At 42.0% G+C, this 20622-nt stretch overlaps 2 protein-coding genes across 10 annotated transcripts in view; both read left to right on the top strand.

The window, feature by feature from the left end:
- The window catches only part of LOC132710707 (uncharacterized), a 76438-nt gene that overhangs the window by 46075 nt on the left and 9741 nt on the right, over nt 1–20622 (top strand). For 5 of the 9 annotated variants that reach the window (XM_087884807.1, XM_087884808.1, XM_087884806.1 and 2 more), the window contains 2 exons: nt 2554–2671; nt 3381–3463. In XM_087884807.1, coding sequence (XP_087740933.1) covers nt 2554–2671; nt 3381–3463 — 201 coding nt within the window. Of the gene's footprint in view, nt 1–2014; nt 2124–2238; nt 2364–2553; nt 2672–3380; nt 3464–19125; nt 20541–20622 lie in introns of those variants that run through there. The other 4 variants (XM_087884810.1, XM_087884809.1, XM_087884812.1 and 1 more) reach the window with 4 other exon arrangements.
- Nucleotides 13826–15959, top strand: LOC148116108 (uncharacterized). Its single transcript, XM_087884895.1, has one exon. It carries the CDS (start codon nt 14761–14763, stop codon nt 15634–15636), a length of 876 nt encoding a protein of 291 aa, XP_087741021.1. The 5' UTR covers nt 13826–14760; the 3' UTR covers nt 15637–15959.

Here is a 20622-nt window from a genome sequence, read left to right as displayed (position 1 = left end):
CTGGTGACTAAAACATATGAAGAACGGTTGCAGGGTTTGGGTTTGACTAGTCAGCCTAGATATACCTGATTGTCCAGCCACGGATTCCACTCTTTCCCTTTGCAAATGTAGCCCTGAGCCAAATACCATCATTATTCTGAAGGGTCTTTGGGGGCGATTGGAGGCTGAGGGCTTGACAGGGGATCCAGTGTGGGGATCTGGGGATCGGCCGATTCATTCGCCTCAGTGAGGGTATGACTTTAAAGGGTTCCCTGGGGGTCTCCCAACAGAGAAGCCGGAAAGGGGCCCCTGAGGGAGGAGAGGGGACCAGAAGGAGGCCCAATTCGGTGTCTGACCCAGAGAAAGGAGTCTAGTCCCTCCCTGAGGACCCCAAAGACCACCACTCCCATGGTGGCTCTTCCCTCAGAGCAGCCTCTGTCTCCGTCTCCGCTCTTCCCGCCAGAATAGGCTCCTCCCACTCCTCTGAGACTCCAGGACTCCCTGTAGAAGAGCCGAATGCTGGGAACCCCTTTGTTTCCAGGGCTCCCGCCGACGTCCCCACCAGCAGCGGCAACAGGCGGAGCCCCTGGAAGCTTCCCCCAAGCCCCCTCCCCAAGAGAAGTGGAATTGGGCGGAGTTGGCCTTATTTCAGAGTTGGCCTGACAGAAATCGGTTGCACCAATGGGAAGCTTCGCTTCTGATGAGTCATCGGTCTCTGGGCAGAATTTCTGGTGATTTGTCTCTGCCGAGAAAGCCTTTGGAGCAGAAAGAGAAAGGGGGAGGGGCTCCACTGATTGTGTGCAGCGCAACTGCAGGGGACCTTTCCGCAACGATTGCTGAGATGGGGAAATCCCAGGCTACGAGCCAATGAGGCCCCAAATCTAGAGGTCTCCTCCAGCCACGGCTCACTTGTTTTTCCCACGACCCCCGTGACACGTGTCTCTAGCCTTCCAGTGCAGGACCCACTCTGGCTTTCCAGAGGCCTTTCTGTATGGCCCGTTTCCCTGACCTCCCGGGGAGTCTGACGGCTGAGAAGCATCAGGTGATGAGGATGTTTTTCCCATCCATCTCGGTCTTCCAGGGTCGTGGCCTCATTTTCCCCTCCACGCTTTTCTCTCCATCCTTAATGACATAATTCGGTATTACATGAATACTGAAGCTCAGTGATCGAGGTCTGAGTCTGCATTCCCATTTCTTGGAGAAATCTCCCTGTTTCCCCTGGGATTTATTTACACAAAGGTGAAACATCTGGATGAAATGTATCGCTACAGGGAGCCTTTTGTGGGACGTTTGGAGGATGGAAGCCGGGATTGCCCCTCCTGGCTCCCTCATCCCTTCCGGAAGGTGAAGGAGGAGAAAACTCAGAGGCAACTCTGGTCCCAGTTTGAGGAGGATGTAGTTTACAATACAATCGGGGCGTGTTGGTGCGGTGGTTAGAACGCAGTAACTGCAGGCTTCTTCTGCTGATCACGGGCTGCCAGCAGTTTGGCAGTTCGGGTCTCACCAGCTCAAGGTTGACTCAGCCTTCCATCCTTCCGAGGTGGGGGAAATGCGGACCCAGATTGTTGGGGGCCACATGATCATTCTGTAAACTGCTTAGAGAGAGCTGTAAAGCACTGTGGAGCAGTATATAAGCCTGATATAAGCCATAAGCAATATAGGGATACCTTCTTCAGTTCCACGAAGGCTCCGCACACATTTGCACAACTCGGGTGAACCTGAGGTGGACCCAGATAAATCTGCAAGTGGCCTCAAGGCCTCTCTCAAAGGATGCAAGTGACCGGCTTTCTGCAAGGAGTATGAATCCTTCCATTCCCCACCCTCCAGTTAGAGCTGAAGAAGCATCTTGGATAAGAATCAAAAGGTTTTCAAAGAGAAAAATAAAGTCCAGTTACCTCTTGAAAAAGCACCTTTGACACTCCTGGCTCTCTCTCTGTGTCTCTGTGTGGGCAGCGACTTCACCCCAGGTGGCAGTAGGGGGCGCTCTCTTGGCTGCCGACTGACGAGGCCACTGCGCTTGCTCCACTCTGGCTGAGTTTTCTCTATGTTCCGGCTGAGAGTTGCTCCCTGGGAATCCGGTGGAAGCGGGCAAGAGGGGTTCCCACGATTCAGATCCTGCCCAGGGGAGGGAAGGAGATTCTGAGGTTGGAGGGAGCGGGAAGTCCGCCCCATAACTTCTGTTGGCTGCGCATGCGGGGAGATCTATGAATTGGGGAGAGGGGAGGAGAGAAGGAAGCCTAAAGGAACCCTCCGTTTAGATTCAGATTCAGATTCTGAGGCTGGGAGGATCTTTGGAGAGCTAGCAGAGACCAGATAGTGGCATTGCCAGTGGCTGTAAGATCCCTGCTGAGCCTGTCAAAGGAGAGAAGCAGGAAGAGCTGCAGGTCAGAGAAGCTTCTTTTGTGGAATCTGAAGGGATCTTCACCTGCTTGAATTCTTCCATTTCTCCCTGAATTTCCCTATTGGGTCTCATCCATCGCCACTGATGGACACAAGGGTGTTGTGGGCAGAAAATAAAATGAAGCTCCTCTTTTGTCCTGTCCTTTTAACTGCTCTTCTTTGCTTATATTTCAGGTTCTGAGGTTCTCCCAGGAATGGGGAGGAATTCGCTGGATCCGCACAAATCTTTCTCCTGATCTGTCTTTCAGAGGGATCCCCAAGGATAAAAGTCCAGATCAGGATACCTCTCTAGGTAAGGGGAGACTGTTCCACTGGGTTGGAGACTTTCTAGAAAGAGTCTAGTTATCCTTAATTCTGGGTGTCTTGTCGTGTCTTAGTCATTGGACTTAGAAGTTGACCCAATAAGAAAGATCGAACTCTCTCTTCAAGCTAGAAGACTTAAGGCGCACAAAGGAATTCCCTCCCTTCAGAGCAAGGCTATGGTTGGTCTTTCCCAGAAGACCAACTCTTGTAGGGGACATCTTGAGTTGCATTCTGGCTCCTCCTCCATCCTGAGAGATTTCTCTTTATTTTTGGCTTTCCTTAAAGAGATAATTTTGACTAAATTCCTACACGGATCCCTGCTGGGCCATTTCCAACACTGTCCTTGCAGGCATGTTTCCTGGTTTCTAGAATATCGCTAATTTCTCTGATTTCAAACTGCAGAGAGTGGGAGGGGGGATTTACAGTGATTGAGCAAATGCTTTGTTTGCCAAGAATATAAACTTCCATGTGTTGTTCCAAAAGGTTAGGAGAACAATCTAACCGAGGTTTGTTCTTCAGGAAGTGGTGCGTTTGGTCTTCTCCTTTTATTCTTGGCTCCCATGATGGAGCCTATGAAAGGCAGAGTGTTGAAGAGAGAAAAATGGAGGTTTCCTGGGCAGGACAGGAAGAAATCTTAAATTGTGCCTTCAAGCTAGAAAAGATGAAGTTGAACCCTTTCCTGTCTCTCTCCTTCCCAGTGGACAAAATGGAGTCACCGTTGTTCATGGAATCATCTTCTTCTATTGGTGAAGCTGAAAGAGCCGCTGGATTCCTGACTCAGGTAGGAAGGAAGAGATTAGCACCTTATAGGGGGGAGGAGTAGGAGACGTCTGGTTTCCTTTGGGGACTCAACCTATGATACTGCTATTCCTGAGCAAAGCACAACAAAGAAATTAGAAATTTACATTTATGATCAGTCAAATAGGCCCACCTCTCAACAAAGATTTGGAGGTCTATGGAATTCCTTAGTGGTTGTATTATTCTGGTTTCAAAAAATACAAGACAGCAGATTCTTGTTGCCTGTCCCAAGTAAAGCAGAAAGGAGACATGAATACTTAGGCTAAATCTACTGTATTTTAAGTATAATCTTCTTTTCCTATCATTGGGGAAAGGGATAAAAAAGGAGAAGCAGAAATTGCTTTGTGTATCATCTACATCTTGATGCCTGGAAGTGCCTCCCTAATATTTTCATGAATGTTTGTGAGTGGTTTTTTTTCAAGTAAACTTTTATTAGTTTATCAAAGTATAAAATACAATGAAAAAAAAACATGGAAAAATAAGAAGAGAGGAAAAGAGGGGCTATAGTGTACTAGGAGGAAAAAAAAGGCATCAACTTTTGACCTTCTTTGGTACAGTCGAAGGTAACATTACAACCATAACGTTTTGCTTTTACACAACATAATGTACACATGATTTCTATAACAATAAACCTGCCTAGTTTACAAAACAGAATCAAAGTTTCATTTTTTTTCTCATTGCAAACAGACAATCTGGAAGCAATTTCAAACTAGAGACCAGATTAAATATTTATTGCAAAAGTTTTACAATTACATTTTCTCCCCTTTTTCCCCCCCCCCACCACCCACCCCAAACTTCCAAACCTCCCTAACCCTCCCCTCCCCCCAGACTTCCACACAATATACTCATATCCGATACAAAACCCCCCTTAGTATAAAACTTGTATAAAACTTGAACCCCTCCCTCCCCCTTATAATTTCTCTTTTTATCTTCATTACATTAAAAAATTTCTAATACATTATTTTCAAGTAAAAGCTATTTGATACTTCCTAGTTTGATATTTGTTCTGAACATATTCTATCCACTTTTTCCATTCCCATTCATAAATCTCTTGTGAACAATCTTTTAAGTATGCTGAAATCTTCGCCATCTCTATAAAACTGACCATCTTCATAGTCCATTCCTCAAGAGTGGGCAAGGCTTCATTCTTCCAGTATTTACCTATCAACAATCTTGCTGCTGTTATCATATACAATATCAATTTTGTTTCACCCAATGTAAAACCCTTAACTATACCCAATAAAAACAATTGTGGAGAGAATTGAATTTTTTTCTTCAAAACATTCTGCATGACCCACCAAATTTTTATCCAAAAAGCCTTAACTTTCCTACAGGTCCACCAAACATGATAATATGTAGCATCCAAACATTCACATCTCCAACATTTTGGCTGAACATTAGGGTACATACATGATAACTTTTTGGGGTCTAAGTGCCATCTATAAAACATTTTATAGAAATTTTCCCTCAAATTCTGCGACTGTGTAAATTTAACATTCTGAACCCAAATTTTTTCCCATGTTTCCAACATCACTGGTTCTTCAAAATTTTGAGCCCACTTAATCATACAATCTTTAACTAGTTCGGTTTCTGAATCCCTTTCTAACAAAACATTATAAAGCCTTTTAATATGCATTGGACTTTTCTCTTTTATATGTCTAACCAATTCTTCCTCGTGCAACATAATACCAGTTTTTTGGTCCTCTTTCCATCTCAATTGCAATTGGTTATATTGTAGCCAGGTTATATTAATCCCTTCAGCCAACAGTGTCTGTAGTGTCTTCAGCTGCCATCTGCCCGCATCTGTAAAAAGAACCTCTTTCTATAACCCCCCCCCCCCCGAGTGACATTATATTTGTATTCCACAAAGTATGACCAAGATCCAGCCATAGCGGTATTTTATAATCCAATTTGAATCGGTGCTTCTTCCAAACTCTCATCAAAGAGTCTCTAAGTATATGGCTTTTAAATACTTTGTCGACTTTGTTATCATAAAATAAGTAGGCATGCCATCCAAATTCAAGATCAAAACTTTCTACATTCAATATTCCAGTCTTTTTCCTTCCAAACCAATCACTTGTTAGAGTCAAAGCTGCTGCCTCATAATATAGCTGTAGGTTTGGTAGTTTAAGACCTCCCCTTTCTGGAACATCTTGCATAATTTTCAATTTCACTCTCGGCTTTTTCTCGTTCCAGACAAACTTATTCACTCCAGCTTGCCACACTTTCAATTGTTTATCACTTTTAAGCACCGGAATCATTTGAAACAAAAAAAGAAATCTTGGCAAAATGTTCATCTTAACTGCTGCTATTCTTCCAAGTAGAGACAGTTGCAGTTTTTTCCAAGTCTCCATATCTTTCTGCACCTCTCGCCACAACATCTCATAATTATTTTGAAACAATTTCATATTTGATTCTGCAACCTGGACTCCTAGATATTTTACCCTTGGTACAACCTCAAAACCTGCCCTCCCTTCAAGCTCGTGTTTACGATCTTGTGTCATATTTTTAACTATCATCTTAGTCTTTTTGTGATTCAGTCTAAAACCTGAAACTTTACCATAGTCTTGTATAATGTCCTTCATCAGGATTATTGATTCCATTGGCTGTGTTAGGGTAACAACTAGATCGTCTGCAAATGCCTTTATTCTGTAATCCTCTTGCCTTATCGTTATACCTTTCAAGATATTAGAGTCCCGTATTGTATTTAACAAGACTTCTAGTGTTAAAATAAATAAAAGTGGGGACAGCGGACATCCCTGTCTTGTTCCTTTTTCAATTTTAAACTCTGTTGTCAAGCTTCCGTTAATAATAATCTGTGCCTTTTACTCTTAATAAATTGCTGAAATCGCCTGTACAAATTGATCCCCAAAGTTCATCTTTTTTAAAGTCTTTAGTAGAAAATTCCAATCCACTCTATCAAAGGCCTTCTCTGCATCCAAGAAAACCAGCACTGCAGGGATCTGTTTGTTCTTCTCAAGATATTCCAATAGATCTATTACTTGCCTTACATTGTCCTTCATGTATCTACCCTCGATAAATCCCGCTTGGTCATCATGAATCACCTTTTGAATTACTGGCATCAACCTGTTGGCTAATACTTTCGCATAAATTTTATAGTCGGAGTTCAAAAGAGATATTGGTCTATAATTCTCCGGTTTTTTAGGACCGGCTTGCTCTTTTGGTATCAAAGATATGTAAGCTGTTGTCCATGATGGGGGTATTTTACCCCCTTGTTGAATATTGCACAATAAATCTCTAAGTTGTTCCACCATTTCGACTTGCAAAGTTTTATAATAGACTGCAGTCAAGCCATCCGTACCAGGAGCTTTAGCTGTTTTTAATTGTTTAATTGCTACTATTATCTCTTCCACTGTTATAGGATAATTCATTCTTTCCTTTTGTTGGTCAGTAATTTTTATAACTCTTTTATCATCTAGATATTTTTCTATAAGTCCATTCTGCACATCCTCTTTAGCATATAAGTTAGTATAATAATCCACAAAAGCTTCTTTAATTAATTTTTGTTGAAAAATTTCTTTCCCTCCAATATCAATACTATCAATAGTCCGTATACTCTGTTTTTTCCTCAATGTATAGGCCAACCATCTGCCCGGTTTATTAGCGTTACAAAATGTATTATGCTTCGCATATTGTAAGTTTGTTGCAACTTGTTCCGCCATAAGCATTTGAAATTGGTCTTTCAGAAGTTTTATAGCACCACATATTCTTTCATCTGTTGGATTTTTAATAAGTAACTGTTCTTTATTCTTTATTTCTGCTTCCAATTCAGATCTTTTCTTTTGTCGAATCAGTCTATGTTTAGAGTTCATATAGATAAGCACCCCTCTCATGTAAGCTTTACTTGCATCCCAGACAATTTCTATTGGGGTGCCTTTATTCAAATTTATTTCAAAAAATTCTTTCAAGTGCTTTTTAAGTTCTATTATATTTTTTTCATATCTGAACAAGTTCTCATTTAATCTCCAAGAGCGTCTCTCAGTCTTGCCTATCTCAATTTCTATCCATACTGGGCTATGGTCAGTCAAAGTTCTTGGAAAAATCTTTGTTCTTTTTGTCTTAACAAGTAGATCATCTGACAACAAAATGAAATCAATCCTAGAGAAGGATCTATGTCTATCTGAAAAAAAAGTATAGTCCAATTCTTTTGGATTGTGTATTCTCCAAATATCTTTTAATTCCAAATCTTCTTTCATATCAAAAAAGGTCTGTGGTAGCCTAATCCTAGACTTCGCCAGAGTCTTTTTATCTAATTTGGAGTCAATTACTCCATTCCAGTCTCCCATGATTAAAATAGATCTATAATCCCATTGCAGTATTTTAGTATGTAACATTTTGTAGAAGTGATCCTGTTGTTGATTGGGAGCATAAATTCCAATCAGAAGAATTTGGCCGTTTGTTGTAAATAATTCAATTGCTACAAACCTACCATCTTCATCTGCTTCTATAACTTTAGCCGAAAATTTTTTATTTACATAAATAACCACACCATTCTTTTTTTGCAAAGTTGAAGATATAAAATGCTTTCCTAATTTGGAGTTTATCAAATATTTTTGATCTTGAACTGTAATATGCGTTTCTTGTAGACAAACTATATCATTATTAAATTGTTTCAAATATGCAAATAATTTCTTCCTTTTCTGTGCTGAATTCAACCCATTCACATTCCAAGATAAACACTTAATCGTCATCTTTATCTTTCTGGAGCAAAGAGCAGAATAACCGAATGTCCTCCAGAATCTTCGGTCCTGCTCCCCCCATGGCTCCAGTCTCTTGTGTAGTACTCTTAGCTCCCTTTTTATCTTGTCTTTCCTGTTGTTGCTTTTCTTTAAGTTGCTTAGACTTAGCTCAAGTTATACGCTGATCCTTAAATTCAGCCATCTGAACCGGGTCCAAAATTGGAGAAGATTCCAGCAAAGGCTCATCCAGAAAACCTCCTTCAGCGCCCTGCGTTTCCTCTGGTTGCTGCTTAGACTGTTCTTGAAGTTCTTGTTGAAGTTGCTTCTTATTACTCTCCTTAATCTCCAGAACTGTGGATGTACGCGGAGATGGTGTTCTTTCTTTAAAAATAGTAGTGTAAAAATGCTCCGCCTTCTCCACAGTGTTCAAGCGATATCTTTCTCCCTTGTATCTCAAAATTATACCAGTTGGGGCATCCCACCGAAATGGTATCTGTTGGTTTTGCAGTTCTTTAACAAGAAAGCCAAAGTCCTTTCTGGTTTTCAACATTTTAGGTGGTAACTCTTTATAGACTCCAATTTGTGAGCCCCCCACTTGTACAGAAGTACGAAAGGATTTTTGCAGGATGTCATTCCTTATTGCTCTATCTGTAAAATATATGACCACATCTCTAGGCAGTTGTCTTTGTCTGGCCACCCAAGAATTCACTCTGTAAATTTTATCTATTTTGTAAAAAACCACATCAGGATTAATTTTTAAAATCACAGCCAAGGCCTCAGAGCAGACCTGTCTCAAGTCCTGTCTATCATCTTCTCGAATTCCTCGAAGCCGTATAGCGAATTCCATTGCCCTGAATTGCATCATAACAATTTCGTTCTCGACTTTCTGCATTTTATCATCCACATCAGAAATCTTATAGTCATTATCTTTCATCTTGACATTAACTTCTGATTTAAATTCTTCCACTTTAGAATCAACTTTGATAATAAATTCTGCCAGGCCAGACGCAACTTCTGATATTTTTTTGGTCACCTTATGTTGATTCTGTTTCACCATATCTTTAACTTCATTAATTTCCTGCATAATTTCCTGATGAGACTTTTGAATTTTGTCATCTATTTCCTGTTGGGATTTTTGAAATTTATCATCCAAAATTTTAGAAATAAATTCTTTTAAATCTCCCACATCAAACTCTTTTTTCTGAGTCTGTAGCTGTTGAGCAGGGGGAGGCTGCGTTTCATGTTTATGTGTGGGGGATCCCCCCCCCGTTGCCTTCCCTTCCTGCTTCTTTGAAGCCATCCTGCCACGTAGGCTAGTTTTTCTGAAGAGGGAAGTTCCTTTTCCTTTCCCTCCTCCACAGAAACTTCTAAAAAAGTCCCCCAGATTTAGTCAAATGAAACTGAAGTAAAGCAAAGTCAAATTTTAGAAAAAGGATTTTTTTCTTTAAATAGAGCAACTTTGTAGCAGCTTTGTAACTTTATAGCAAAGCAGGATGACTTCACAAATCCACTTTCACTAGCTCGTTAACTCAAATGCTGGGCGCCATATTTTTTCAAATCACTTTCACTCACTCGCTTTCTCTTTTGAATTAAAAAGTCAACAAAGCACTAATACTTGCAATTTTCAAGTTTCTGGATACAAGTTAGTATTTCCGCTGCTTGTTAAGGTTGGTTCCTTTCACTTTAAAAGTTTGCTGCTGCCGGCTTGTTCTGCTGAAGGCAGAATCGTCCCACGCCGCCCGGAGTCTCCGCAGGTTGGGAGGGAGCCGCGCCTGTTTTCTCCCCAGAAACAATTCCCTGGGGGGTTACAGGGGCTCAACCTGTGCCCTGCTGTCTCTTCTCCTACAATCTTCAAGATTTCGGAGTTTTTGAGCCGCTCCTCGTTCGCGGGGCGGCTCTACAGGCGGCGGGGCTGGCGGTCTTTAAAAAACACCGCCGTCGCCGAAGCTTGCAAACCGGAAGAGACCAGATTAAATATAATATCTTATTTGGAGAAAAGAATCATTTTAACCATCTCAGATTCTCCTTGCTGTGGGGAATAATATAGCATTCATTCTCATATTTTCAAATCCAGTCCATAATATTTTACCAACTTTAGAATATTGTTCAGCATTACTTAAAGGACCGGCAGACCTGTGTATACATACATACTTGTTTTAAAAACACAAAACTAACTTAAAGCTTTCTAACGGTACATAAATCAATTTTTTAAAAAGAAATCCATCCTAATTAATTAAACCATATTTAAGTCATTCCCTCCAGTTTATCTTCATCGAATAGAGTCTTTTTCTTCTGTCTCCTTTCCTAAAGAAATTCTCGGCTTTATTTATATCCATTGAAAAAAGTCCAAAAGTTGTTCTGTGAGACGTTGTAAATTGGTCTGAAGTAAATCTTCCCCGATTAAATTTTCCCTCACTGAAATAGCTATCATATCTTTTTTTCTTGAAGAATTCTCAGCCTTGTTAATGTCCATAATGGGAAAGTCCCAAGCTTGGCTTCTTAAAAGTTGTGAATCTATTTGATACACTTGTTTCAGTTGCACTGGGAAGATTGAACTCACACCATCATCATAAGAAGAGCTGAAGTCAGATTTATATTCTTTTTTTAACAGTTTATTTATATATTTTCACGTTACATACATAAGTGCTTACTGAACAGCATATAGTCTGGATCAATTTTTATACAATAATGCTTTTCCCACTAGTTTCTACCTCTGCTATGCAACCATTTATAAAACAAGTTCCATGTCCAACAACATTCTGTATCTTCTTTTTCTTTTATGTTTAGTGTCAGTCCATCCATTTCTGCACAATCTAAATTTTGTTTTAATTATATCGTCCTTTGTGGGAGTTTCCTCATTTTTCCAGTACTGTGCAAATACAATTCTCCAGATATGATAATACGTCCCTGGTGTCTAACATCTGGCGGACATGCTTTTAAACATTTTTGCTAATCTTGCCGGTGGTAGATGCCACCTTTAAAACATTTTATATAAATGCTCCTTATATGTAGTTGCCATTGTCAATTTACAATTTCTTTCCCAAAGCTTTTGCCGTTTGTCTAAATCTATAGCCGCCAAAGTTTTTTGCCCATACTGTCATTGTATATTTTCTTTATCAACTTTTCATCTACCGCTAACATTATTTGGTCAAATATTGTAGGCTCTTTATAGAAGTCATAATCCTTAATACCTTTCTCATATCTCGATTTTATTTGCATATGCGGCCACCATGATAAGTCCACACCTTGATTCTGTAACTCTTGTTTGGTTTAAGTTCCCCTTCCGCATTTTAAATATTTTTATACGTTAATTTTTTTTCCAGATTTACTACATTTGGATGTAGAAATACTTCCATTGTTGAGAGCCAAACTGGAATTTTAATGTAAATTTTCGGTTTCACCTTTTCCCATACTGAAAGTTGAGCATTTCTTATACAGTGTCCTTGAAAGTATTGATGAGTTTTGTTTTTGTTATACCATATAAAAAAGCATGCCATCCTAATAGGAGATCATGGCCTTCTAAAAGCAGTAATCTGTTATGTCGAAGAGTTATCCATTCTGGGTTAGACAGTATCACCCCCAGATGGATTCCTAACTGGCTGACCAACCACACTCAACCTGTAGCCCTCAGTGGAACTGCATCTACATGGAGGGAAGTATGCAGTGGAGTACCCCAAAGCTCTGGTTTAGTACTCTCCAGCATCTTCATCAATGACTTGGACGAGGGGATAGATGGGAAATTCATCAAATTTGCAGATGACACCACTGGCAGGAATAGCCAACACTGCAGAAGATAGGCTCAAGATACAAAAGGCCCATGACAGACTTGAACGTTGGGCGCTATCTAACAAAATGAAATTCAATGGTGAAAAAAGTAAGGTTCTACATTTAGGCAAGAAAAACAAAATGCAACGGTACACTATATGTGGTGCCTTGCTCAATAATAGGAACTGTGAGAGGGATCTTGGAGTCCTAGTGGACAACCATTTAAATATGAGCCAGCAGTGTACAACAGCTGCCAAAAAACCCAACACAGTTCTAGGCTACTTAAACAGAGGGGTAGAATCAAGATCACGTGAAGTGTTACTACCACTTTATAATACCTTGATAAGGCCACACTTGGAATCCTGCATTCAGTTTTGGTCGGCACATTGTAAAAAAGATATTTAGACTGTAGAAAGAGTGCAGAGAAGAGCAACAGTTGATTAGGGGACTGGAGGCTAAAACATATGAAGAACGGTGGGTATGTCTAGTTTAATGAAAAGAAGGACTGGGGGAGACATGATAGCAGTCTTCCAATATCTCAGGGGTTGCCATAAAGAAGGGGGCCTCAAACTATTCTCCAAAGCACCTGAGGGTAGAAGAAGAAACAATGGGTGGAAACTAATCAAGGAGAGAAGCAACTTGGAACTAAGGAGAAATTTCCTGACAGTTAGAACAATTAATCAGTGTAACAACTTTCCTCCAGAAATTGTTAATTCTCCAACACTGGAATTTTTAAAGAAGATGTTGGATAACCATTTGTCTGAAGTGGTTTAGTTTCCTGCCTAAGCAGGGGGTTGAACTAGAAGACCTCCAAGGTCCCTCCCAAATCTTCTCTTCTCTTCTCTTCTCTTCTCTTCTCTTCTCTTCTCTTCTCTTCTCTTCTCTTCTCTTCTCTTCTCTTCTATTCCCTCACCCATTTTAATACAGCTGCATGGTAATAGCCACAAAACCTGGGTAGACATGGCTGGAGGTGGTGGTCATGTGATTAGGTGGGAGTGAGTGATGTCGTGTTGGCCATGCCAACTCAGATTTTGTGGCTCCTGCTGTTTTCTGTGGGAAACTGATCCAAATGGCTTCAGGTTGAAGAGCCTTGGTCCAGGGTGAGGAGATTCTCTGGGCATGACACCTGCTGGCCATGTCATCCCCTCTTTTGCCTTCCTCTCTTCTTCCTTTCCCTGCTTTTTTTTCTTTGTATTTTATACTTCGATAAACTAATAAAAAAGTTAAATTGAAATATTCATGCGTATGAGCAAAGCTGCCCCGTTAAAGAATCACAAAGACCATTTGGTTACGATGTCAGACAGAAATCCCACATAACCTCTTGCAAACATGATGAAATATTGGGGCCACTGGTAGATGGTTTATCTAAGGCACTCTATGCCCCTTGATCAAGGCAAGTTGATATTGAAAGTCAGCAGAGTCAGTCAAGGTGATAAAACCTGAACTAATTGAATGTCAGCAGTAGGCTGTGGATTCTGCCCTTTTTATCATATCATGTGATGGGTCCACCTAGGGAAATGTCCCATCAAGGTCCTACTCATTTGATCTGCACAATTGTGTCTTCCTTTGTGTTGCAGTGACATATGTTGTTTTATTGAATGCAAGTTGGGTGCGTCATAGCCAAGACAATTTGTGTGCCACGTCCTGATGTCAACATGTGTTTTTGCTTTAAATTTTTAACTGCCAAGAATGAGGGTTAGATGAGCAGCCATGCTAGTCTTTTAAGTTAATAAGTAATATGCATGCTGTCATTTCCCTCATTCCTTTCTCCGGAGATGCCCAGTATAATAGATAAATCTATGCATAGGGACACCAAAGTGGCGGTTGTAGATTATTCTAATTTATTTTTCTTTCCCTGCAAGCATTTGAGGCGCAGAAAAAGGAAAACGACCAAGAGCCGAATTTCGTGCCATTGCAAATAATCACAACTGAAATTCCTTATTTGTAGAGACATCTACAAATAAGCGGGGAAGGAAGAAACATAAAAAGAAGCACAAGTGGAGAGAAAAATCGATTCTTGAATGTGTGGAAATGGATCACTTCCTGATCCAACGTGATTCCAAAGAAAATACGGGGAAGTGTCAAAGTAGAAAAGGATTCAAAGCAAACCCCAATGCTAGTAATCACTGCAAATCGGGAAAAAGCTCCAGCAGTAATAATCTTACTTCACATAAAAAGAACCAGGCCAGGGGGAAGCCCTACAACGATGTGGACTGTGGAAAAAGCAGTAATTCAATTTCTCATAAAAAGATCCATAAATGTGTGGATTGTGGAAAACGTTTCAGTGTGAAGAGTTCCCTTACGTACCATAAAAGGGTACATACTGGAGAAAAACCCTTTAAATGTATAGAATGTGGGAAGACCTTTAAAAGTAGTAATTAAGAGCGGTGCTCTTAATTGTCATACACTGATCCACACAGGAGAAAAACCCTATAAATGCCTAGACTGTGGGAAGAGCTTCAGGCAAAGCAGTGCCCTTGTTTCCCATAAACGGCTCCACACAGGAGAAAAACCCTATAAATGTATACAGTGTGGAAAGAGCTTCAGTGTAAAGAGTTCTCTTACTTCTCATAGACGGATCCACACAGGAGAAAAACCCTTTAAATGCAAACAGTGTGGGAAAAGCTTCACAACTAGTAGTTCCCTGATATGCCACAAAAGGATCCATACAGGGAGAAAACCTTACAAATGTGTGGATTGTGGACAAAGGTTCCGTGTGAAGGGTTCCTTTACTTCCCATAAAAGGGTACATACTAGAGAAAAACCCTTTAAATGCATAGAATGTGGGAAGAGCTTTACAAGTAGTAATTACCTGATGTGCCACAAAAGGATCCATTCAGGGGAAAAACCTTATAAATGTGTGATTTGTGGACAAAGTTTCAGAACAAAGTGTTCCCTTACAGCCCATGAAAAGATACATACAGAAGAAAGACCCTTTAAATGCATGGAGTGTGGAAAGAGCTTCAGAGGAAGCGGTGCTCTTAATTGTCATACACTGATCCACACAGGAGAAAAACCCTATAAATGCCTAGACTGTGGGAAGGGCTTCACCCAAAGCAGTACCCTTGTTTCCCATAAACGGGTCCACACAGGAGAAAAACCCTATACGTGCATGGAGTGTGGAAAGAGCTTCAGTGTAAAGAGTGCTCTTACTTCTCATAGACGGATCCACACAGGAGAAAAACCCTATCAATGCCTAGACTGTGGGAAGGGCTTCAGGCAAAGCTGTGACCTTGCTACCCATAAACGGATCCACACAGGAGAAAAACCCTATAAATGCATGGAGTGTGGAAACAGCTATACCACCAGCAGTGGACTAAATCGCCATAAAATTGTCCACACGGGAGAGAAACCCTATACATGTATGGAGTGTGGAAAGAGCTTCACTTGCAAGACTTCTCTTACTTCTCACGAGAGGATCCACACAGGAGAGAAACCCTATAAATGTATAGAGTGTGGGAAGAGCTTCAGCCGAAGCAGTCAACTTAGTTACCATAACAGGATCCATACAGGAGAAAAACCTTATAAGTGCAGAGAGTGTGGAAAGACCTTCGTTGCTAGTAGGTCTCTGACTATTCATAAAAGGACCCACACCGGAGAGAAACCCCATAAATGCCTGGAATGTGGGAACAGCTTCAGATTTAACAGTAGCCTTTCTGTCCATAAGAGGATCCACAAAAGAGGGAAATAGAAATGTACGGAATGCGGAAGGAGTTTTTGTAAAATAGAATCCTTCTCAAGAAAGAACCCACAATGGGCAGGAAAATATCCTGTGGACAGCAATCAATTTATTTCCCTTACGGATTAACAGAAAAATGAATGGACAAAGGGCTGGACTGATGGGGTAGTATATTTTAATTTTTTTTTTAAAAAAAAAACTTTCTTTGTTTTTTATGTATATTCGTTGTTTTTAACAGTTGCTTGGTCGACTGTCGTTGTGAGCCGCCCTGAGTCCTTAGAGATAGGGCGGCATACAAATTTTATAAAATAAAGAAAGAAAGAAAGAAGATAGACTTTCAGGTAGTCAAGAAAGTTAAATATTTGGGAGTATACTTAACAGGAAGATGTGAAACAATTAAAGAAGGTAACTATAAAAGATTAATACAACAAATGTGGCATTTGCCACCAGGAAGAATAGCCAAGATGTTTAAAAACCTGTCCGCCAAATGTTGGAAATGTAATCAGGAAATGTAAACCGGGCTCTTATTACCATAAGTGGTGAATATGCCGAAAGGCAAAAAAAAAATTGGATGAAAATACACACATAATACACACATAATTAGAGTTAAATACATAGTTAAAGCAACATATAGTTAGCACATAGTTAAAGCAAGATAGACATTTAAAGTCAGAAATATTTTTGTTAGGTATAATATCAGAAAAATATGACAAAGGGAACAAATATTTAATACTACATATATTGACAGCAGCGAGAATTGAATTTGCACAACACTGGAAGAATGAGGAAACTCCTACAGACCAAAATATAATTAGAAAAATACTAGATTGTACAGAAATGGATAGGTTTACATTAAAGATAAAGGACAAAGAAGACACAATGTTTTTTAACATGGGATTTGCGTTATCAATGGTTACACAATAGAGGTAGAAATTAGAAATTAGCCAAAGGGAGCTGCGCCAAGCCGGCCACACACCTGGCCATGACTAGTTGGTCGAGGCCTCCCACCTTCTACCAGCCACACCCTCCCTCCATCCCAGCCACTGAAAATCGAAGGTGACCAAAGGCCTGGGGACTAAAACATATGAAGAATGGTTGAAATGGTTGAAGTGGGTGGAATGAGTTCACATCTGACTCAGTTTCACATTGTACAATGATGTCTTGAAAACCATGGAATGGGAAAACATTAGTACGGTAGATTTTTCTACGAAAGAAGCAAGCAATTAAAAGGTGGGAACATTTCTCCTGAAAAAATCCTGGCATTTTCATAATATTTATTTATTTATTGCTTTGATTTATATGCCACCCTCTTCCGGAGACTCAGGGCAGCTTACAATGTGTTAAGCAATAGCCTTCATATTTTTGTATATATCTGCTTAGTAGGGCTTTCGTCCCCCCCCAAGCAGTGTTCTTTTTTATACAAAGTCATTGCTTTGATTTATATGCCACCCTTTTCCAGAGACTCAGGGCAGCTTACAATGTGTTAAGCAATAGCCTTCATATTTTTGTATATATCTGCTTAGTAGGGCTTTCGTCCCCCACAAGCAGTGTTCTTTTTTATACAAAGTCAGCTTATTGCCCCCACAAACCGGGTCCTCATTTTACCTACCTCAAAAGGATGGAAGGCTGAGTCAACCTTGAGCCTGGTGAGATTTGCAGTAATTGCAGGCAGCTGGTGTTACTTAACGGTGCTTTATTCTACTGCGCCACCAAGGCTCTTCCTAATTATGTAATTGTACACCTATGGAGATAATCCATGGGACATTAAATTTAAGCCTTTTGCCTCTTTCTACAACTTGGAATATATTTTTGGTCTTTTAAGTGTTTGCACTTAGTCATAGTGGGGACATCCAGGCAATGTCTCCATTTACCTGAGGACCCCAATCTCCCCCCTCCCCCCGTGGCTCTTCCCTCAGAGCAGTGGTGGGTTGCTACCGGTTCTCCCTGGTTCTTGCAAATCGGTAGTGGAAATTTTGAGTAATTTGGAGAACCGGTAAATACAACCTCTGCCTGGCCCTGCCCCCAATCTAGCCGAGTCCCAGCTGATCGGGGAGAAGGAAAAAATCAGGGCTCACTTGACAAAGAAGAGGGAAAAAAACCAAGACACCTTAGCTTTAAATTGAGAAGCCTTCCAACTGATCCCCTAGATCCGATCCACTCCTGGTGGTAGATTGGCAATTGAGGCCAAGCTGCCTGAAAGCGGGTTCCGATCCTCTCGATGGTGGCAGAGAGGCTAAATACTGTTTAAACTATTGCTGCGGCGTTTCACCCTACAGCTGATCAGCGGTAAAAGGCAGTGTGGTGATAGATCAGTGCAAGCAGCAGCAGAAGTAACAACTGAAGCCCATGGAAGCTTCCCCAAGAGAGGGGAGAAGTGGAATTGGGAGGGGAGGGTCTTGACAGGGATACTTTGGAGTTGGCTTGCTGTATTATGGGACAATAGCATTGATAAACCATATCAATGCTATTTGATTGGTATGTTTTCAGAGGAAACTCTTAGTAGCATGATTTCTGCTTTTTATCTTAATATAACCTTTTAAAAAACATATTTCCTGATTATTAACCTCCTTTCTCAATTTGAAAGGTTAATAAATTATTGGAAACAGTTGTTGCACAATGTAAATGATGCCCTATTTTATATACATTGAAGAGCTAAATGAAGAAACAGATAAATATGTAGGAGGGGGGAGAGTGGCATACAATGTTTTCTATGAAAGAAGCAAAAAATTACAATGTGGGAATAATGCTCATAAAATATTGGTATTTTTGTTAAAATTTTACTGATTATGTAATATTCAATATATACCTGATTGTCCAGCCAGGGATTCCACTCTTTCCCTTTGCAAATGTAGCCCTGAGCCAAATACCATCATTATTCTGAAGGGTTTTTGGAGGCCGAGGGCTTGACAGGGGATCCAGTGTGGGGATCTGGGAATCCTCCAATTCATTGGCCTCAGTGACTTCAAAGGGTCCCCTGGGGGTCTCCCAACAGAGAAGCCGGAAAGGGGCCCCTGAGAGAGGAGAGGGGACCAGAAGGAGGCCCAATTCGGTGTCTGACCCAGAGAAGGGAGTCTAGTCCCTCCCTGAGGACCCCAAAGACCACCACTCCCATGGTGGCTCTTCCCTCAGAGCAGCCTCTGTCTCCGTCTCTGCTCTTCCCGCCAAAATAGGCTCCTCCCACTCCTCTGAGACTCCAGGACTCCCTGCAGAAGAGCCGAATGCCGGGAACCCCTTTGTTTCCAGGGCTCCCGCCGACGTCCCCACCAGCAGCGGCAACAGGCGGAGCCCCTGGAAGCTTCCCCCAAGCCCCCTCCCCAAGAGAAGTGGAATTGGGCGGGGGGGGGCTTGACAAGAATATTTCAGAGTTGGCCTGACAGAAATCGGTTGCACCAATGGGAAGCTTCGCTTCTGATGAGTCATCGGTCTCTGGGCAGACTTTCTGGTGATTTTTCTCTGCCGAGAATGCCTTTGGAGCAGAAAGAGAAAGGGGGGCGGGGATCCGCAGATTGTGTACGGCGGAACTGGAGGGGGCCTTTCCGTGTTCAACTGGGGGTCCCCAAGAGGACCCAGGCGGGCCCTGAGCGAAGGAATCTCTCGGGGAGGCAAGGATTGTTGAGATGGGGAAATCCCAGGCTATGAGCCGATGAGGCCCCAAATCTAGAGATCTCCTCCAGCCACGGCTCACTTGTTTTTCCCACGACCCCCGTGACACGTGTCTCTAGCCTTCCAGTGCAGGACCCACTCTGGCTTTCCAGAGGCCTTTCTGTATGGCCCGTTTCCCTGACCTCCCGGGGAGTCTCACGGCTGAGAAGCATCAGGTGATGAGGATGTTTTTCCCATCCATCTCGGTCTTCCAGGGTCGTGGCCTCATTTTCCCCTCCACGCTTTTCTCTCCATCCTTAATGACATAATTCGGAATTACATGAATACTGAAGCTCGGTGATGGAGGTCTGAGTCTGCATTCCCATTTCTTGGAGAAATCTCCGTGTTTCTCCTGGGATTTATTTACACAAAGGTGAAACATCTGGATGAAACGTATGGCTGCAGGGAGCCTTTTGTGGGACGTTTGGAGGATGGAAGCCGGGATTGCCCCTCCTGGCTCCCTCATCCCTTCCGGAAGGTGAAGGAGGAGAAACGTCAGAGGATGTGGCCCAGGCAACTCTGGTCCCAGTTTTAGGAAGATGTAATCTACAATACAATTGAGGCGCGTTGGTGCAGTGGTTAGAATGCAGTAACTGCAGGCTTCTTCTGCTGATCACCGGCTGCCAGCAGTTTGGCAGTTCGGGTCTCACCAGCTCAAGGTTGACTCAGCCTTCCATCCTTCCGAGGTGGGGGAAATGCGGACCCAGATTGTTGGGGGCCACATGATGACTCTGTAAACTGCTTAGAGAGAGCTGTGAAGCAGTATATAAGCCTGATATAAGCCATAAACAATATAGGGATACCTTCTTCAGTTCCACGAAGGCTCCGCACCCATTTGCACAACTCGGGTGACCCTGAGGTGGACCCAGATAAATCTGCAAGTGGCCTCAAGGCCTCTCTCAAAGGATGCAAGTGACCGGCTTTCTGCAAGGAGTATGAATCCTTCCATTCCCCACCCTCCAGTTAGAGCTGAAGAAGCATCTTGGATAAGAATCAAAAGGTCTTCAAAGAAAAAAATAAAGTCCAGTTACCTTTTGAAAAAGCATCTTTGACACTCCTGGCTCTCCCTCTGTGTTTGTGTTTGTGGGCAGCGACTTCACCCAAGGTGCCAGCAGGGGGCGCTCGCTTGATGCCGAGGCCACTGCGCATGCTCCACTCCGGCTGAGTTTTCTCTATGTTCCGGCTGAGAGTTGCTCCCTGGGAATCCGGTGGAAGCGGGCAAGAGGGGATCCCACGACTCAGATCCTGCCCAGGGGAGGGAAGGAGAGTCTGAGGTTGGAGGGAGCGGGAAGTCCGCCCCATAAGTGCTCTTGGCTGCGCATGGGGGGAGATCCACGAATTGGGGAGGGGGGAGGA

Source organism: Pantherophis guttatus, chromosome 2 (genome assembly GCF_059756535.1).
Source record: "Pantherophis guttatus breed Tessera chromosome 2, ASM5975653v1, whole genome shotgun sequence".
In the NCBI taxonomy this organism is placed as follows: domain Eukaryota; kingdom Metazoa; phylum Chordata; class Lepidosauria; order Squamata; family Colubridae; genus Pantherophis; species Pantherophis guttatus.
Note: the sequence above shows the minus strand (reverse complement) of the source record. Positions and strands in the feature narration are given on the sequence as shown.